Source organism: Lates calcarifer, linkage group LG6 (genome assembly GCF_001640805.2).
Source record: "Lates calcarifer isolate ASB-BC8 linkage group LG6, TLL_Latcal_v3, whole genome shotgun sequence".
Classification (NCBI taxonomy): Eukaryota; Metazoa; Chordata; class Actinopteri; family Centropomidae; genus Lates; species Lates calcarifer.
Window position 1 is genome coordinate 5,254,338 of NC_066838.1, and position 20,713 is coordinate 5,275,050.

Sequence of the window (20,713 nt, forward strand, 5' to 3'; positions counted from 1 at the left end):
GTTTACCCAACAGAAAATGAACAATGACAGATGTATCACCAAAATTCCTGACTATTACTACATTGCCTGGAATGTTATGTGTTAAAAATATCATCACATTTCACCATTTCTAGAGCAGAAAGTACCATGCTGCAGAAAAATGTAGGTGAACTTTGCCCAACTTTCAAACCAGAAACAAAAACATTTGTGGAGCTTCTTTTACAGTTGTTTTTTGTTTTGTATTGTTTTTTTTTTCTATTCTCTGAACTTAATAGAAAGCAACCGATGATGGTGCTGAGTTGTGGAGAGGGGAGACAGGAGAGGACAGAGAACCAGGCAGCAAGAGGGGGGATGGTAGCGACTTGCTTTGGAGGAAATCTGGAACCTATAAACTTGGGCAACTTCTATGACAAGAAGCAGACGTCACAACGGTTCGATTTGGTTGGCTGTACGAAACACCTTTGTCTCCGCCTCGTCCTTTTGATCGGACCAATCGCTTAAGATTCACTCTTCCTGTTGTCTTAAGCTCAGCTGTCCAAAAAAATTCCTCCGGACCAATCGGTGAGTCACATGGGTGGGTAGCTGAAAGTTTCATGGTCTCCTCCCTTTAAAAAGTCAGATTCAGGTTGCTGTTGTCTCACATGCAGCTGCAGGAGCGGGGCATAAGAACAGCCCAGCTTACCGATGCAGTGTTCACTGACAGAGACTGGGAAGAGATCACTGAAAGGTTTCCATGAGTGTGGATGAAGAAGCACTGTGGCGATTCAAAACTGAAGGCTGATTACTCTCCCATTTTGGCGTGGCATGTTTGGATGTGACAAAGTGTCAAGCTGATATCTGTTGAAGAAGTACGACACAGCAGAAGGCCAGAGAAATACACAGTGTAACACGGGGAGTTCCTGAAGACGGACAGAACACAGGAAAACTGTGTGAAAGAAGAAGAGGGGAAGTGGAGAGAAACGTATTGAAAGAAAGAGAGAAACACTGAAGATATTCAGAGGAGGAGTGAAGGAGAGTCACATAAAGAAGAGAGAAGGCAGAAGAAAAACGTGGCCAAGCATGAGAGAGGAGGAGCAGTCTAATGATGACCACCCTGAGGGAGGGGTGGTTTCCAGCAAGGAGAACATGGGAAGACCACCTTCTAATGCATGTCCCGTTGTTGTAGCAACACCGGGGGTCACCAGGCGTAAACGGCAGACAGGCTCACACACGGAGGATCACGTTACCACAATTACTCCCACCGCATCAGCAGACAATGGCAAGGTTAAGCCGTTGGATGACATCCAGATCTGCACCCCGACTGGTCCCAAAAGACTCAAGAGGAGTCCTCAGCATCGGCCACCTTCCTCAGGCCCATCCCTGTCTCCTGTCCCCGGTCCCAGTCCTGGAGGTCTCTCAGCCCTAGAGGACCCACACACCCAGCGAGTGATCGCCAACATCCGGGAGCGCCAACGGACCCAATCTCTGAACGAGGCCTTTGCCTCATTGCGTAAGATAATCCCTACACTCCCCTCGGACAAACTGAGCAAGATCCAGACCCTTAAGTTGGCATCACGCTACATTGACTTCCTTTACCAGGTACTGCAAAGTGATGAGATGGACACTAAGCTGGCTGGATGTAACTACCTCGCCCATGAAAGGCTGAGCTATGCCTTCTCTGTCTGGAGGATGGAGGGGGCCTGGTCGACAATGTCTGCTGGTCACTAACCCTGCCTGAGAGCAAGATTTGTCCTTCGACTACAAAAACCAAAAAACCCTAAAACATATGATGAATTCCTCATGACAGAAATATTCTTACTTGACGCAGGCAGCTGACCAGTGGCTGACCAGTGGACTCTATTTAGCACCTCAATGCAGATCATCTGTTTGCCTCAGTGGAAAGGCTATCTGACACTTGATGAGAAGAGATTTTGATAGTTTTATGTAAGCATCTGGATGACTTTTAAGCCGCTACCATTTCATGAAAATTGTAGTAGCTGTCATTGTCATCAAAATACATATCAAATGTAAATATGGATTCTCGTGATTCTATTATTTTGCTTGCCAAAAGCAGCTGTTACTGCTCATGTGTGCCAGTGATAGGTTTGGAGAAATGTATCACAACAGGGACATTGTGCTCAGTGTATGATTCCTTGCTTTTTTAAGGGATTTTTTTTACGACACTTGTACTCTGTTTACATAGATCACAGTGGAGGACAGGACAGACGAGACAAAAACAGACTGACTTCATTCAACATTCATTCAATTCAACAACCTGATGGTTAAGGATGCCCTGTCCCTAAAAGTTGCCTCCACATCACAGCTCACTCAGCTGGAGCCCTGTGACCCCTCGGCTTTCTTGGGTTCCGAAGCATGCCCTCTGGTTTCATCTCACCTTTGATTTTAAACCCTAACTGCCATCGTCATCCTCATTACCATCATCATCATCATCATCATCATCATCATCATAGGTATGCATACTCTGAGCCACATTTGATATGTAATACTTTTCTTTAACTTAATTTCTGCCCTGGGCCACAGCAAGTGTGAGCATGTTTTGTATAATATACAATGAGCAACAACTAGAGAATGCAGAGGAGGGATTAGAGGAAGGTCAGGGCTGGAAAGACAAAATTGGATGTTTCAAGACAGATTGGACCTTTGACTTTTCCATACCCTTTCAGCTCCTACTTTTCCGAGACTCTGACATATTATGAATCTCTGACCACCTCTGAACCCAAGCGACAGTGGAAAAAGTAGCCGCGGGCAGCCGTCATCCTGGCTTAAGTTTCTCCTCTTTATACCCAAACCAAGCCCCTTTGTTTCTTCCAGCGCCAAAAAAAACTCTCCTCTTGAAATTCTTTCCTCTCATTTTGGCCCAAATTTGCTTGCGTTGCACGAAACCGTGATACAGCTACAGCGAGCTGACGAGGAGGCATAATGAAAACAAACGGTCTCTAAAAGCCATGAATCATGTGTGTCGCCATCAAAGGGGAGGCTGATGTGGCTCCCTGCTGGGCTCCCATAAACCACTGGGAGTGATGGAGGAGGTGAGAGCTGATTTATACACACACAAATGAGCATACATGCATAGGTGTAGTGGTGCGCACACACCCAGGCACAAAAATGTACACATCCCCCACGTCTTGAGTTTTAAAAAGAACCCAAGTGCCTTTTTCTTTAAAAGTCGACATCCATAATTACCAAATTACATACATGCACTAAAGCAACAACAGCCAGTTTAGGTATGATTGTACCTCTGATTTCAGTCTTACATGAGAGAGAACTAATGCCAAGCAAACATCACCTGCAGGGTTTAGCTCTCATTTCATATAAACAACTAAACTACAAGGAAATGGGCGTTGACATGCTATTTGTATTCAACACATATCCATGACAAACCACTTCTTCCTTCATTGCCAATATGCATGAAGCCCAGCAACCTATCATTAGCGTGTCCCAGGGAGGTAGCTAATGTTTCCAGCTCCTATGAAGACTCATGAAGTCTTTTACTGAGCTCCACAGTCAGCACAGTGTGGTCTCAGAGGGCTAACCTTCGCTGACATGTTAGAAGACACTTGACATTTAAAAAGAATTCAGTTCTGCTCCAAAAGAGAAAAAAAAGCAGCTCTTTTGCATTTTGTTTATGACATGAGTGCAACTGGCATCAAGAATCAGGGAGATTAACTTTGAGTGTACCTTAATTCCATCCATCTAATTCCTGAGACAAGATGGCAGCTACATGTTTAACTGTCTACTTTTACTTTTTGTGGGTACAGCAACTCAGGATGTGTGAAACTTTGCAACTTGGCAACAACCAAGGGCATTCAAAACCACATTTAAGTCTCAGTTTAATGCCCTTGCATCACCCTGTGTTATCTCATTTGAATCAGTGTGTTTTCTGACTTGATGCTAGGATGTTCAGGTTAAAAAATAAAACATATATTTCTGTTATTTAAGAAAGAAAATACTGTTATCTTCCTCCTCAGGAGCAGTTATTTGGAATATTTTTATTCCTATATCCAACATTCAATGACCACCACAAACTTTGACATGAATATAAATGGTTACCGCAGTAACATGTTTGCATTTTTGTCTTTCCAGCTGCTGAAAAAAAGTGACTGTCATCTTCCCTGTACATCTCTACTACTAGCTACCATTTCTGCATTCCTAATCATATGGACTTTGATGCCAATGGAAAACTTTATGTACCTCACTTCTGGATTTAATAAAAAGACTGTTTAAGAATAATAAAGGCATTTTGATCAGGATGCAGATTGACATTGGAGAAATGGACCATCAAAATTTGTTGCCATTTATTGAGAAGGAGTTGACAGTATAGGTCATGGCACATTTGTGTTCAGTTTATTTTGTTTCATACTATTTCCCCCTAGATATTATTTTAAGGAAACTTATATAATAGCTGTCACTGGGAAAAGACTTCACCTGTAAGACTCCAGTCTCATCAGTGATCAGTGTGTTCATCTCTTGTACATCAGTTTACAGACAGAGTGTGAGGCTTTGTTTTTCTTACGAGCATTTACTTTAAGTATACACAGTGTTTTAGCAAATAACTGACACTGATACAGTATGACTGATTATAAATGTTACATGCATAAAAATCCCTGGAGAATTAGATGTAGTGATACATACAGCACAGAGTGTATCATTATTTGTCTGAAAAATAAAACTGTCTTCAGACTAATCCTGAAGTCCCTGTTGTTGTGCTGCAACTGGATGATGAACGATGCAAAGATTTATTCTGGCACCACACCCTCTTTGTCTCCTGTCTCTCTTGTTAAACTGTCTCTCTTGTTTTCCTCTCCTTCCTCCTTCCCCCTGGTCTCTTGTTTAATGAGGTCTGTGTGCCTTTGCCTGGTCAGTCAGGAACAGTTAATTCCTCCAAAAAGAACATGTTAATGTGCAATTAAGGGCTCTGGGAATATTTATAGCTGAGTTTGGACTTAAATTTTAAGTTGTAGCTTGACACAAGTTTGGAGAAAATAAAAAAGAAGTAAACCCTGAAAAATAAAATAGTATAGTTGAACTGACTATTGTATTATAGTGTCATCGAATGCTGGCCATATTTCATGATGTCAAATGCTAAAAATAAATGCTCCGCGCAATTAGCTAACTGGTAGTCGCACATCTATTTAAGGTCTCATACATCAGAATAACAACATACAGTGGTCTCTTTAGACTACTAATTTCTGTAGACATGGCCTCCTGGTATTTTTTTAAATCCATATTGTCAGATAATTAGAGACAAATTATTCACAGTCTTCAGTAGAGTTTCTCACAGATCTGAAGACAAAGAACAAATTAGATATATTTTGTCATAGACATTGCTTAAAAATGAATATTTTTCCATTCATCATTTAGCTATTCTTCGCATTAAGTTTAGTGCCCTGTTCTTCCCCTCCTCTACACTACAGCATGCTTCAAAAATGGTTTGCAGCAACTAGCTAGTGCAGTTCAAACTGTTTCCAGTTGTTCTGGTTAGAAGTCTGCTCAGTTTCCAGTTGTGTGGAGGAGGAATGGAATTCACTCATCTCCAGGCTCCATGCATGTTCACATAAAAACACTAGAGGTGTAAGCTGTCCCCCTTCAGCTGGTGCAGTAAAACCAAAAGGAGAGTGAGGCAGATGTCAATCAAACCCACACAGTCCTGAGGAGAGACCTAATCAAGCATAATAACTGAAAACACCTGTGTGGATGGACTGTGATGGTGTCTGCGCTTGATAAAAACTACTGAGATTCCTCAACTCTGTTCCTGTCATTAATTCATTATGTGATGTTTAATGCACAGACCTGAGAAGTTTTCTTCTTCTGTGGAGCCTGGTTTGAGCAGGTGAGTGCCTGGGGAAGACAACCAGTTGCCCTAATCATGTTGAGACTTCACAGCTGAGATCAGTGCCACATTAACTGTCCTGTGGAATGGATGGGAAATATGTTTATGACATCCAAACATTCATGTCATGACTGTCTATCTCAAGATAGACTGACTGACTAACACAGAAATGTTGTGCTTACGTAGCCACAAAGTAATCAAACAATGTCAATAACAGATTAAAGCAATGACCAAAAAGGTTTGGACTGAGTCCTACCTCCACCTACAACATTGTCATGTCTACACACACCTTTTTGTTAGGTGTTAGACATTCTTTCACATTCTTCTTTCTTTCTTTCTTTAAAGCTATAAACTAAACGGAGCAAACAAAGAGAGAACTGTATTGCCAATGTTAGAATTAGGTTTATTTCTTGTGATGTACTAACATAAGAAAAAACACAACGAAAGCAGTAACCTGAGTCATTTGTGGAAGTCATCCTGGACTGGTGCTTAAACAGGAAGCATGCTTAAACAGAGGCCCTTTTATTGGAAGTATGAGTAGGTGGGTCCTCAGTTCTGATTGGATAATAGCTGGGTGAAATCAACAGCTAATTAAGATGAATGCTGAGTGGTGAGCTAGTAATTTGTTCATTTTGATTGTACTGCATATATGTTGACAAATCGAAGAATAGGTTGTGGCCTTGTTGGAATGAACAGGTGCAGGACATTATTATGTACTGTATATTCTTTGAGCTCGGTCCTGATGCTGGTTTGAACAGGCTCTTATGCTGTATACATTTGAATGGGATGGGAGAAAATGGAGGGGGTTTTGAAGAGCCGCACCAGACTGGTTTTATCCCTTTTTGCCTGTTTTTGTCTTTGTTTTGTTGTAATTGGAGACAACAAATGAAAATCTGCCTGTTTTTTCCTGCACATCTGCCTGACTGCGTGATGTTTTCTCCCTGTACCTTACCTTACTGCAGCTTGAATGACTACAGTTGGTTGTCAACCACTGTCAACTACACTACACATTTTCAAATCCCCATGTAGCACAACAATAGGCACTTAATCATGCTGAACTGAAGCTGACTTTGTCAATGAAAGTTGGGTTTTTTTTTGTTTTTTTTAAAAACATTTCTGCATTAAGTCTTAAAGTTAGGACATTGGTCCTGTAATTTGGTGAGTTTCAGACAATTACTGCTAATTTCAGATTTTAGTTAGCAATTTGTGGTAATCAGCTCTTCACACTGAATATTAATGATTCCTTACTGCTGGATTTGAAATGGCAATATAGCTCGCTACTAGGGACAAGGGGGCGGGTGTCACTTAAACTGCACTCCTCCAAATATTGCAAGGTGGCTTGTTCCTGTTCTGTCAGTGGTACTTCTAAAAGTAATGTTAAATTCATTCCTCAAATACCCCATCTATTTCCACTGAAAGAAAAATCAGAGGCTTGTATGCTAGGTACTTTTTTCACAACCAACTTTGTTTCAGATGTATTTTCATTCTTCTTCTTCTCTTTTTTATATAGTGACTGCTACCATTCAACAGTTCTATTCATTTTCATCACATAGCTTTTTACAAACAGAGCATGTGACAAGTATACTAACTTCCTTTTCCCCATTAAACACTTATTAGTCAATAAATAGTTTACCAGGAAATAGAATCAAGGTATTGCGAAGATTATCACTCTTATACTCACCTACATATTATGATGCTTGGAGAAAAAGAAAATACAAAAATGGGCTTATACTGGAAGTAATTTTTTTTAATCAAGAGAAAAAGACAAAAATAACAGTACAAAATAGACAATCTTTCTATACATACAAATGGTAGGAAATGTAAAGGAAAAATAACACATACAGGTAAATAATAAAGGGTAGCATGAAACAAAGATTTCAATGTCATGTTTATAGAGTTACTGTAAGTCCAGTTAGTTAAGAGTTACCAATACACATACTACTGAATGCATCAAGGCACATGTGTGACATGTGTATTTTGGTCTTGAAGTTTCTATTTACAGTGTCTTTCTTTAAGAAGAAGGTACAAATGACATCAGTAATAAAGGGAATTAAGAGTTGAGGCGATACTGGCCTCTACATAAGAAAAAAAAACAGCCACTAGGAATATAATACAGAAGAGGTCACTTACAGTATTAGGCAGGCACACAAATATAAACACACACATACTAACACTTGCAAATGCACACATAAAACACATGACAGAAGTTTACATATGTACTAGTGCATATGCAATCACACTCTCTCTCTCTGACACACACACCCACGCTCTCTCTCTCTCTCTCTCTCACACACACACATACACTCAATAACACCGACATTTACTTCATAGAAACCACATGCACCTGCTGGGTGCGCTGTATAAGACAGACACAGCATATGGTTTAAATGCCGTCACTTGTTAAGAATACTATGAACAACACTAAAGGAATAACACACTTTTCAGTTGCACTCATTATAGAACACCAATCTGCCATGCAACATTTCCTTAAGAATTCCTACTGGGATGAAGCAGTAGTGCAACAGCATAGGGACCTCAGGAGGACCTAGTGTCCTTTTGTCTAATATAAAACCTCTGAGGCCTTCTGTTGGGCAGATGATGCCCAAGGTCTGACTAAAGCAAACTCAACACTCATACAGTTTCCTAAACTGGTATTAGTTCCTTCAGCCAGTCAAATGAACTTGCTGTGCAGACTGTGCTAATTTCAGTCTAGATTCGACAAAAACTGCATTTACACACGAACAGCAAATCAAGTCTCTTTTTCATCAAATCTCTGCCAGCAAGAATTGAAAATTGGATTGTGCTGCTTTAAAAACTCAAAGGAAAGTTCTAAAGCATCAATTTCCAGACAAAGCCACGTAAGGAATACTAGTCAAACAGGAATTTCATTAGTCTCATTAGTTTCAATGGAGAGTTTTAGTGTCGAAGCTGCTTTAGGAGGTTTAACATCCTGAAATATTGGAAGTCAAATTTTGTCAAATTTAATTATTTCGACGTAGCTGTCTGCAGCTCTGATGTAACAACATTAATATTGGTCATCAAAAGTCTAAATTGGTCAAACCTAGTGTGCAGACTTCAACAAGCTTTATTTTGCTACACATGTACCTCCAAACTAAGAAACATGATCTTGTAATTTTTACTTGTGGAATGCAGAGCCCTTACATGGCCCTGTAGCAGGGCAGTGAGAAAATTCTTCAAATGAATGATCAACATGACCTCTACTACAAAGATGATGGACTGACATGTTCAGAACGGGCGTTGTCGAGTTTGACTGTAACGTGACAAGAAGTGCAGCTACTAAGCACAGTAGCAGAGAAGAGTCACAAATGGAAAAACACTCACAAACAAAACACAATGCATTTGTTTCCTTAATTAGACTGTGATGAGCCCTGATGAGCCTATTTTTTTAGACAATGAACAAAACATTCAAACCAGGCCAGTTCACTGTACTCATCATCAAACAGAATAAAAGGTCAAAAGTCTGCATATATGATGTTTCACCTAAATCCACAGGTTCAAATGTCGTCTTTGAAAAGTAGAGTCACTGTTAGAGCAGTATCCATACTGGTCCCTCGTGTTGCTTGCATACAGTCCCAAGTGCAGGCTGTTTTAAGGCAGTTTTCTTTGGGTGATGTCCATTAAGTGCATTTAACATTATTGCCACTATAGAACAATGCAATGGTCCTCAGTGGTGCCACGGTGGAATGAATGCTCATTTAGTCTCAAATATAAACAATAATATACAGTATTCAATACTAGTGGTACATCAATAGTTCATCATTGTTTTGTACATGTGTATGTAGGTATGTATATGTGTATGTGTGTGTGCATCTAAGACACTGAACAGGAGTGAAAAATAATCCTGCTCTTAAAAATCTTGCCTACTTTCAGATCAACTTCATAGGAAATACAACTGTACAGTATTTCGGCCAATACGTGTCCTTAGAACGAGTCCGAAACTTCATAAGACATCTCATGAAGAGTGGGAAAAAATATAGCAAACACCATTTCATCCAAATCTTCAAAAGAAAAACTATTAAATAACCTAGAGAGAGGAGCTGTTTTTTCTTTTCCCAGAGCTTTGGAATTTCTTATGGTTCACATTATGGAATGAACAGTGCAATTAAACAACAAGGACTTTTGCCCTTTCTTTGTTTCTACAAAACCACAGTTGTCCATTTTGTGTCTTCATTTTCTCTCTTTCCCTTGAGTTCTTTGTTGTCTTCTTTTAGTGGTTAAACTGCATGTAATGACATCATCAAAACAGACAATCTCTGTGTCGTCTTTTCCATATTCTTTCTTTTTAATGTGGCCACTTCTTCTTTGTTGATATTTTTTGCATCTTATCCATCAGGCATGTGTGAACAGTATATGCTTTCGCCTGACGTCATACAGTAGGTTCATTCTGCTTCAGCAATGTAGTTTCCCATTTGCTTCAACTTTGATATGGGAAGCAAAGTGGCACAAGAGAAAAGAATTCATAATCCAAAGTTGGAAACCAGATGTTGGTCCATTCATTAAGGCAAAATTAAGGCAACAAAACAGCTGCTGGTACATAGTGCTTCAAGAATAATCAGAGCTGGACTCTGAATTCTGTCTGTTCCTACAAGGTTTGTGGTCACAGGGCTGTGGATCTGGACCTCTGAACATACAAACAATCCAATGTCAGTCAGGAGACATGAAAAGTCTATTAAAAATCTTCTTGTATTGCTCTTTGGTGAGGTTTCAGAAGGTTTCCCAGCTGCAGGTAGTGCTGCTGGCTTCAGCTGAGTGGTTACCAGCATTGAGGTGCTCATACGGCAGGTCTGTAGAGGTTCAGCATTGTGGGTTGGCGGATGTGCATGTGTGTGTGAATAAGGCAGATGGGTGGGGCTCGGTGGCATTACAAACGCATCCCCTTCATGGTAATGTGACAGCGCACGAGATCCAAGGCTACAGGTTGGGCCCAATTCCTGAAAGTGATTTCTGTGAGGTGATTGGTCGGATTCTCTCTACATGGAGTCACTGTCATGCTCCATTGGCTCATCAGGGAGGCTGGAGAGAAAGATGAGAGACAGACATGAGTGGAGAGCTGGGAGAATTAGTGCAAGTGTGATTTTTGTCTTTGCCTGTTTGCATGACCATGTGTGTTAGTGTGTGTGTGTGTGTGTGTGTGCGTGTGCGTGTGTGTGTGCTGTACCTCTTGTTGGAAAGGACTCCCACAGAGAGCGAGGCCAAAGCATTGACAGCATCTGTTTCCTCACAGTCTCTTGCCTGAGCAGCCAGGTAGGACAGACCCACTGATCCACTGTGAGCCTTCACACTCTGCCAGTACTGACCTGCAACATCCACACACAGACAGCTTACTGGTGTGATCATGCACACTGATGAGGATCCTATTCTGATTTCAGTATCATTTCCAGAGGCGACATGTGTTGATTACAGTGGGAGGAGATGCAACATTGCACTTCGACAGGATTAAACAACGGTCAAAATAATCAACAACAAAATGAGAATGAATGAACACAGTATTTCTGCTGCTCACTTTGTATCTGTATGACAGTCTGCAGGGAATGGACTGCATTAGCATTGGGCTTCTGAAGAAGGACTTCTTCTGGCAGTGGGTCCTACAGGACAGAGAGGCAGACACGAAGACACAATCAAATGACCTTTGTGCATCTTTTCAATGGTTAAATGGTGGGTTAAGAAGTGATGTAAGATTTACATGATTAGTGTTATAAGGAACAATTTTCTACCTTTAACAAACCACCACAACATAATTTAACAAATTCATTGTCTAAAAATTGACAACTGTTAAGAATAAATGCACATTTTCTACAGTATGTTCTACTACATCATAGTATGGACTCTACAAATGTGTGCATACATTAGCTAATTTTCAGCAAAGATAGGTAACAAAGGGGGTAAACAGCCCATGCTCACCCTGATAATGGAGAAAAATATCTGAAATTTGCCTTTTAACTTTGAAACATGCCTGTTGGGAAGTCCCCCTGCCTGTCCTGTCTGACCTTTCAAAACCTCCAGATATTCCAAAAATTCTAATTTCACAAAACCTGGAAAGCATTTCAGCACTGAGAATGCATTGGTTACACTAATTATTCTGGAGCAGACATTTAAAAACAACTCCATTACCCAGTATGCCTTACCTGTATGCCCAGGAGTGCACTGACGCAGGCTTCAGATGCATCGCAGATAGCTGTAAGGTCATGACCTCCCTCAAGGGCCAAAACCAGACGACCCCCTGCTAGAGACATCAGCTGGCGAGTCAGGAAGCTGAAACCTGTGTTAGACAAACACACACAGAAATGTTACCATGAAATATGAACCATGCAAAAGCCAATAAGAATAAAGCTCGGTAGGTAGGCTGCAATGTTGAGACTATGCATTACAAGACTTAAGAAACAGGTTTTGCCATAATTTCCAATATTCCATAAAAACAAATGTATATTTTTACCTTGTGGATCCTCCCACAGCAACATACCAACTACTAATTACCATAATTATAGTACATTACTGATGAAACAAGTTATGGTAGATGGCACAACTCCTGCTCTTTGGTCCAAGCTTGACAGGAGCTGTAATAATCTATTAATATCTCTGAACATCCGCAGGACGACAAAATAAAGTTCTTATTGGCATTCCCTGCTAAAAACGAGACCTTGGGGTAAAAACTGGAGGACAGCCTGTGCAATCTGTGGTAGAGAACTACACTTACATTTGGCAGAGACCTTGTACCCTCCCAGGGGAGCTGGGTTGCCCTCAGCAGCATCAAATCCAGCCGACACCAGAACGACGTCTGGGGAGAACTCTTGGGCGATGGGCATCACCACAGACCTGGAGGAACACACACAGAGGCCACTGTAACTTAAAGAGATTGTGACGACATGGCTGTGTTGTTGTAATTCCCACTGGTTGCCAATAGAGGTTGATACAAGTCACACATTACACAGCACTATTATAGATAATGCCAGTGTGTAAATAATTTTTCCATTTTACCACTAATGCCAATGAAAAGTCTGTTGTGTTTTGCCATGTTAAGTCTGTAATACTGCAGGTTTGTGCAATCTCCTGGTTGTAACATGCACATTAAAGATGTCAGAAACACACCGCTGCATTGACAATCAAAATCCAACAATTTAAATTACATGTGTATTGTAGTTATTTTGTCCTGATATGTGCTTTTTTGAGCCTTAATTATATAGTACAACTGAAGAATAGAAGGAGAGGAAACTGGGCTTTTTCTTTAGAGTCACATAAAAAGTAATAGTAGAATAACACAGAGGTCACTCAAAGGGAGAGTTCATCCACGAGTCTAAATCTGGATTCTGAGATTTTGAAAATCAACATTATGCCAGTGATTCTACCAACGCAACACTGCAGACAACACTTGGCAACCTGGAGCAACTGTCGAACACATACTACTGTAACACTGAAGAAAGTACTGATTACGCTGCTGTAGTGACATCACTAATGGGACATCAATTCAAGGAGTTATTTTCAACATTTAATTACTGATGCTGACTTAAAACAACAAAGTCACTATTTGTAGCACAAAATGCATTGGTGCTGAGTCAGAGAGAAAATCACAAGAGGAACGAACGAGCACACACATTAAAGAGTCAAATCTGGACCTAAGAGAGGAACACTTCAACACTGCCCAAATTATGATACTGCACTTTCACAACCAGAGTTGTAGCCCTCATCTCTACTGATTTAAAGCTTAACAAGTCACTTTAACTTGGATTCACTTCAGCAATATGTTCGTGAAGATTGTCCCTGATATTCAGTAAAAAGTGGGCATTTCAAAACTGGACAATCTCACTGAGATGACAAATATTTATGATAAAAAAAAAGTCATTAACATGACAAGTGAAAGCGAGACTTGGCTGATCCCAGACTCAGCAGCTCAAACAGAGCTGACAAAGGACCATTGTTTCTGTTGGAGAGGCTGCAGAGCCCTGAGTAAGACAAGTCATGCTTGACAAAGTCATATTGTTTTGTCAGCTCTTATAGCTGCACAGTGTTGTTTGTGGACTTCAAACAGATGAAGACTTCCTTAATGCTATTGTTGTTAAGAAGAGAGTGGCGCAATCCCGAGGTGGAGAGAGGCTAAACTCTGCAGCTCGATGCTGTCGGCAGAGTTCAAAGTCAGAGTGTGTGAGTCTGTTTCCCATTAGAGGCTTGTCACTCGCCTCACGTCATTGACAACACAGAGAAAAGAGGAAAAACAGTCCATCTGGGATCCATTTACCTTCATTATTCTGCCTAGGGACTTTGGAGACCTCCCTCCCTCCCCTTCATACACACACATGCACACACACATGCACATATCCAAACACATACTGCTGTCATGACCGCATGCAGATGGACAACATGAGCTCATGGACAAAAATGAGGACAAACAGAGATAAAACACACAAACACATTCCAGCATGAGCATATACACAAGGATACACAACACAAAGACATATAGAGCACAGATGAAATTTCGTGCACATGGAGACACAAACACATATTCATATTTTACTGTGAACAACTGATACTGTATGTTGTATGTTGGGGTTGTATTATGCTTTGATTTAATAAATAATTTCAATCCATCAAGCAGACTGAAGCTTCATCATAGTAATGTGGATATGGAGCAGAGCATGCACACTTTCTTCACTCATCCCCTCACATATACACATACTCACACCTAACCGCAAAACCCCAACCCCACCTCCCCTGTAGACCCATTAAAGCTCCAGTGCTCCCCCCAGAGAGAGTAACTACAGACAAACTAATGGAAAGATGGCGGGAAGGAGGGATGGTGGAGGAGAGGAGGGGGCGCTTATTAAAGATCAATCAAGGGAGGAGAAATAGAGGGGGAGAGCGCGTGTGTGAGGTTGGTGGTGAGGGTCGGGGTGATGGAAAAGTAGGGGGGTGAGAGTGAAGGATAAGGTGAAAATGCACTAAAGCTCCCCCTCTGAAGTTGAAGCCCTCAAACTTTAACCATAAAATCTATCCCATTAAATGGTTCATACTTTTTTTTCACAGGCCATTCAACATTTGCAACCTTTATTAATTACAAAGGGATGCATGGTGTGTTAAGCAGTGGGTGGGAGGTGGGGGGCCTTTTAGATTTTGATTCCATGAGAGGAAAAATGCTCTTTTTGAGTTAAGGCAATGTGCCTCACTACTATGGCCTAAAAGAGATTGTGTGGCCTTGCAGGCTAATCGTAATACTTTTTAGTAAATCTCTGAAGAAAACCTCTTCAAAACAGCTCATAATATCACCAGCTATTCTTTCTAAGTAAGAGCAGCCAAAGTCCTCCTTGGCTTATAATGTCTCTGGCTCAGTGCAGTTATTTGCTTATTCTTTGCTCATAACACGATAATTAATTGACAGCCCTGTACAACATACAGTAAACAGACTTTTTTCCCTACAGTCTAATGTCATAGAAAGATGTGTTTATTTTCACTAATTGAATGTCAAATTGACACATACCTTTGTTTCCTTATTATGCTAAGGGTTTGTCCTCACCCTCTTGGACTGGGATGATGACTGCTGATGTTTTGGGCCAGTAAAGCTCATTGAGACATGGTATGTGATATTGGGCTATACAATTAAACTGTACTACTTATCTGGCATCTTGGTGGCCTAAGTGTCTATGACGTTGATCATGTAATCGCTAAGTTCTCTGTTCATCATCCCCTCTCTCTTAACCTACACTTACACCTTCTCATTTGTCTCATTCTACACTAGCTAATACTGGCAAAAAGTGACTTGCACTCTATAGCATTCAGTTCAGGTTTCATGATCCCAACTCACATCACATCTTACAATTTGTATTAGTCTTTAAATGAGCAGGCAATTATGGGAAACGTTTTGATGTGGTGAACCCTCACCATCTAGGATTTCAGGCTGATTGAAACAGAGAATTACTTAGAACTTCTATTAGGTCAAGATCTGAAGACTAGGCCATATGATTGGCATTATGTAATACAAACGATATTTTGAATTAGTTTTGTTGTTCCCATTGAACTCGAAGAGACACATCCCTCTTAATTCCTTTTAGATCTGATGGGAGAGTAGTTTAACTCAATTTTGTCATTAAATACTTTTCAAAACATTTTTTGTTTTAAATGTGAAAAACAAACCTTTTCTGTGTTTTCTTCATGATATCAGGCTCTGGAGGGTACACACCTACCTCTCTGAGTACTCCTTTTGGAGAACACAAAAACTCCCAAACATCCAAAACTTAAGGAAGGTCTCACGCATGAAAACAAAACACTAAAGCTAGCATTACCTAGTTCACTGCACTTTTTCTGTTCAGCTGTGACGTTAAGGAACAAACAAGGAGGGACAAATTTGAATGTAAACTATGAACAGATGGATCTGCAAGCATCAAATCTTGAGTAATTCAAAATGGCATGGGTACCATTATAAAAAAGATCTCTATCTAAAAACAATATCTGGTTGCAAAACTGTGTTTTTCTCCATCCAATTGGCCCAATCACTGTCACTAGGACTATATACATGTACAGGACCATTTAGGCTTTTGTTCCCAACAGCCAGAGAACATTTTCACTTGTATACCACAAGTTCTCAGTATCCCCTATGTAGATGTAATCTAATATGAACACCCACACTTAGCTTGCTAATAAATTTGGATTGTCATGTCACTGCCACAGAGGTGAACTGCTCCTCCTCAAAAACACTGAGTACACAATCCCCCGGCTTTTAATTATCCTCACAGGAAAATCTGTCTTTCTGTTGCTCTGCTCCACAGAAAGGTCAGAGGTCAGGGTCATGCTATGAGGAGACAGTCCTGGAGCTGTTCTGCTCAGGAAGACATCATTTTATATCCAAAACTCTTCAAATGAGCAGTAATGGAGATAACTTTGGATTGTGATTCAGTGCTACATAAATAAAACTGATTTGACTTGACTTAATATGTTTGAATAAATGTCACATTGTTTGTAAGTGACCTTGTATGTTGTTGGAGGTACACAGTGATGACAGGAACTAAATGCACTGAGGCAGATCACTGCTGACAGTGCCTGCTTATTTCATCATTTCATTAGTGTTCAGATCGTGGCCCACCCACCTGATACTGTAGGTATGTGTGTGTGTGTGAGTGAGTGTTTGTTTGAACTTGTGTGTTTGCGCTCAAGTACTGTATAAACATATGCATGCCTGTGTATATGGGCACACGACTCCCTCGTTATGTCTCAGACTTTGCCGCTGTGCTCCTTTTCCAGTAACCATGCGGTTGCCACAGTTTCCTTGGGGTTTGATGCACCAGACAACCAAAAAGCCCACACTACTGAAACTTTATTGGTGCCAAACACCCACCAACGACAATTATCCAACCCATGAACAGGAAGTAACAGTCTGCAGTCTGTCAAGCACAAGACCTGGACACCATTTGCTGTAAAGCATCTGAAGTTACTGGAAACCGGGAACGCCAGACACATGCTCTCCAAATGACAAGGATTATTAATTACGCAAGAAGTACGTCAGAGGCGATGTGAAGCTGAGCCTCTGATCAGCTTAAGTGTGTTTGTTGTGGCTCAGTGTAAAGGAAATGAGAGAAATTGTCTGATTAGAGCTCCACTGGATATCCTTATCCTGATCAATAAAAACTGGAACACAGCTGGTGGCAAAACTATTGGGACAGTGAACTAAATGTAGGCTTTATTTGTTTGTTGCCTTATCTACCAGATTTCACATCCAAGACACAAATTAAAGCCAAAGAGACAAATGATCTGTACTCCTCTTTTACTGGCCTAACTTTGTGAGCGTGCTGAAACAATGACAACAGAAAAAGACCTGTTTCAGTGCACTGTCTCTACACTTTCAATATTTTTTGTGTTCCAATCTTTATGAAAACAGCTGTGGTAACATTAGAAATAATATGCAGTGTACCATTTATGATAAAATAATACAACAAAGCACATTTCACCCATCTTAGACTTTATGTTGTGTAACATAAACACAATCTGAATATGTTTCCATTCACATCAACTTCCCAGACTCTTCTCAAAATCAGTTTAAAGAAGTGATTTCCTTTTCCTTTCCTTTTCCACTACTGTACAACAGTCTATAGAAAGTGTTTGCAGACGTCAGAGCACGAAGTAACACAACAGGTCACTGAATGCTTTAATGAGTATGAACACTATGTGAACCATGTGCTATATCCCCCACACTAAGCAGATCTCTGCTCAACTTGACACTCACACTTGATGCTGTTTTTTACTTGTGTTGCAGTGTTTAAACAGAGCAGTATGTGGTTGTACCTGAATGCAGCAATGTACTCAGCATCTCCCATGGGTGGGTCCAGTCCTCCTGTCCATGCTATATTGACGTTGAAGCCTTCACCTGCTAAAGCACCGACCTACAAAACAAAAAAATTATTTAGAACCACTTTCATTCTTGTGGTGCTTTCGCTCATACCAGGGCTCCAAAGTGTCCTGGACGTCACCCACCTCATCTGGCGACCCACTGCCAGGGAAGAAGTTCCCGTCGTCATAGCGATGAAGTGAGATGTAGAGAATACTGGGGTCGCTGTAGAACACTTCCTGGGTGCCGTTACCATGATGAACATCCTGGCAGCAAGATGAAGGAAGACATGAATCTTATACTGTTCATAACAGTACCACAGGACATAAATTCACTATTGACTATCATAGACATACTCTAAGCATATGTGAGTTTCACAGTGGGTTTTCATCAGTGAAAACAACAATAATGAAAATATGTGCACAAGGTCAAATTTAACAAGCCATCTTACCCAATCAACAATGAGGATCTTGCTGACGCTGAGCTTGTGTTGGAGCTGCTTAGCCGCTATAGCCACTGAATTGAAGTAACAAAAACCCCTGTAGAGACAGTTCAGAGAAATGTAATCAATTGATTTGACTGGAAGAAATACCAAAGCTCTCCGATAGCTTGTTTATTGTCTTTCGGTGTGTCAGTGTGTGATGAGTGGTGTACAGTCATATGCGGTATGGAGAGGCTCTGTGCCTCTCTGGGTTGTCTGTCCTGTCAGTGATTCAGAAATCTAAGCTTATCTTCACACTATACTCATTCTTAATGAGCTACTACAGCTACATGTCAGAAAAAATTTAATCATTAATGCTACACTAGCTGTGGAGGATTGATGCTCAGGATAAATGAGAAGAAGCATCAGTAAAAAAGGAAAACAAACTACACAAAAAACAGAAAAACGCATTCATCTTCCTTATTTTGTGCCTTTGTCTTCTCTCTATCACTTCATAAATGTCCTCCAAAAAGAAGCTGCTGACAATGCAGCAAGAACAGGAAAACTCACTGTGGTCAGGCTGAGCATGTGACTGACACACACACACACACACACACACTCTTACATTGGATTGGAGGTTTCTGCATGATGCCCTGGCGGTCTGACCACAGCAAAGCCATTCTGTGCAGAAGAAGAAGACGCTATTAATCAGTGTTTCAGTGGACATGGAGAACTTTACATGTACTGTTAAGAAACCACAATCCTTCAATTTAATAGGCTTTTATAATGTATAGGAATACAACTGTTTTAGCACATTAATAAAGAAAACTCTTCCTTGAAGGGATCCTACTGCCAAAATTCAAAAACTGTAATTTATAATTGTGTTATAATAAAGGTAAACATGAGACAACTAATGTTTCCTGGTTTGTTTAAAGCAATGCAGCATGTATTTACAGCAGTGAAGTATGTTTTATGATCACAGTCTTACATCACTGCAATCCCTGCAATTTCTATAGTTTAAGAATCACTTACTGTGACTTTATCTGTCTTAAAAGCCAGTCTTCTAACCTGATGACAATGGCTTTTAACTATATTTTTTAACTATATCATACATACAGTATGAAGGCTTTAAACAATTTCATAGAATTAGAAATGTATCTATGGATTTAAGATTTTTTCACTTCTATTTTAAAAGCAAGTGAAATGAATTATGGTCAGCTTCATCTTTATTGTCTCAGAGAGTAAACCTCAAAGCATAAAGTCAAACATTTCATGCACACAAAAGATCAAATGTGTGCACTCTGATAACAGAGGTCATTCATGGTACTTATTATGTTGTCTTGTACATAAGTATACAGTATACATTTCCTATAATATGTATAGCTCAAAAATAGCTTTGAAGTGGAGTGGTTGGTACTGTGGTTGTAGTGTAGAATAGTGGTTGTGTACTGCCACTGCTCAGTATAGATGGAGCCATAGGTTGGTGTTTATTGTTTTTCATTCCTGCCTGCCTGGTTTTACACAATTTTTTTTCATTCTTCTTTGTTGCTGTTGGGGTAGACATGTTGAAGCTACCAGCTATAAATACTTTTAGCCAGTGGTATATTTACATTTGACCATTTACAATAAAAAAAAGAATTTAATTCCATCTTTATGCTAGACTTTTAATCATTGTGAGGAGGAAAAGGAAGAAAATCTATTCCAGTATGTGACAGAAAAATTCTTTTCTGAAACCCATTCATCTTTGAAGTGGGTTGGTAGCTCCTTAAGGCGGGGCGAGGCACACTTCTTTGCTGGATGCAACACGAAGTTCATCTTTACTCTCTGACCTTAGTAGTTGCAATACAGGAACAAAACAGTTTGCAGAGGATACAAACGCCTCTTACTTCACAATAACAATAATAAGTTGTTTTTGGACATGACCCAGTGTCTGAAAAGCAGTAACTTTGTATGTATGGGTACAACATTATAACTGTCACTTTTATGTCATGGCTAAAATAGCATTGTTTTTTTTAACTTCTAAAAAAAAATCAATGCGTTTTTAATCTGTAACTGTTTGGAGTGGGAGTAGGTCCTCCTGTGTTTGTTTTTAGTTATTTACATCATGGTAGTAATACCATAAGTTGCTGCTTATTGTGTGGTCAGCAGAGCCACTTTT

General features: G+C 40.2%; 2 protein-coding genes across 9 annotated transcripts in view; one reads left to right on the top strand and one right to left on the bottom strand.

The window, feature by feature from the left end:
• Positions 1-572: 572 nt before the first annotated feature.
• Positions 573-4,663, top strand: LOC108882660 (twist-related protein 2). Of its 4 annotated transcripts, none has more exons than XM_051071047.1 (3): positions 573-1,902; positions 2,162-3,008; positions 4,063-4,663. In XM_051071047.1, the coding sequence occupies exon 1, from the start codon at positions 1,039-1,041 to the stop codon at positions 1,684-1,686; it is 648 nt and encodes a 215-aa protein (XP_050927004.1). In that variant the 5' UTR covers positions 573-1,038; the 3' UTR covers positions 1,687-1,902; positions 2,162-3,008; positions 4,063-4,663. The 4 variants fall into 4 exon arrangements, with proteins under 4 accessions (XP_050927004.1, XP_050927005.1, XP_018530826.1 ...); XM_051071048.1 differs by having other exon boundaries at positions 2,162-2,429; XM_018675310.2 differs by having other exon boundaries at positions 2,162-4,663.
• A 2,878-nt stretch (positions 4,664-7,541) lies between these two features.
• The window catches only part of hdac7a (histone deacetylase 7a), a 59,526-nt gene continuing 46,354 nt past the window's right edge, over positions 7,542-20,713 (bottom strand). For all 5 annotated transcript variants that reach the window (XM_018675304.2, XM_018675306.2, XM_018675308.2 and 2 more), the window contains 9 exons: positions 19,181-19,236; positions 18,586-18,673; positions 18,281-18,400; positions 18,092-18,189; positions 12,525-12,643; positions 11,956-12,089; positions 11,334-11,415; positions 10,989-11,127; positions 7,542-10,843 (listed from right to left, as the gene is read on the bottom strand). In XM_018675304.2, the coding sequence (XP_018530820.1) occupies positions 10,801-10,843; positions 10,989-11,127; positions 11,334-11,415; positions 11,956-12,089; positions 12,525-12,643; positions 18,092-18,189; positions 18,281-18,400; positions 18,586-18,673; positions 19,181-19,236 (879 nt within the window). In that variant the 3' untranslated portion in view covers positions 7,542-10,800. The remainder of the gene's footprint in view (positions 10,844-10,988; positions 11,128-11,333; positions 11,416-11,955; positions 12,090-12,524; positions 12,644-18,091; positions 18,190-18,280; positions 18,401-18,585; positions 18,674-19,180; positions 19,237-20,713) is intronic.

What these genes read in the sequence shown, in the direction of transcription:
- LOC108882660 (XM_018675310.2), top strand. Translation starts at nt 1,039, where the DNA reads ATGAGAGAGGAGGAGCAGTCTAATGATGACCACCCTGAGGGAGGGGTG.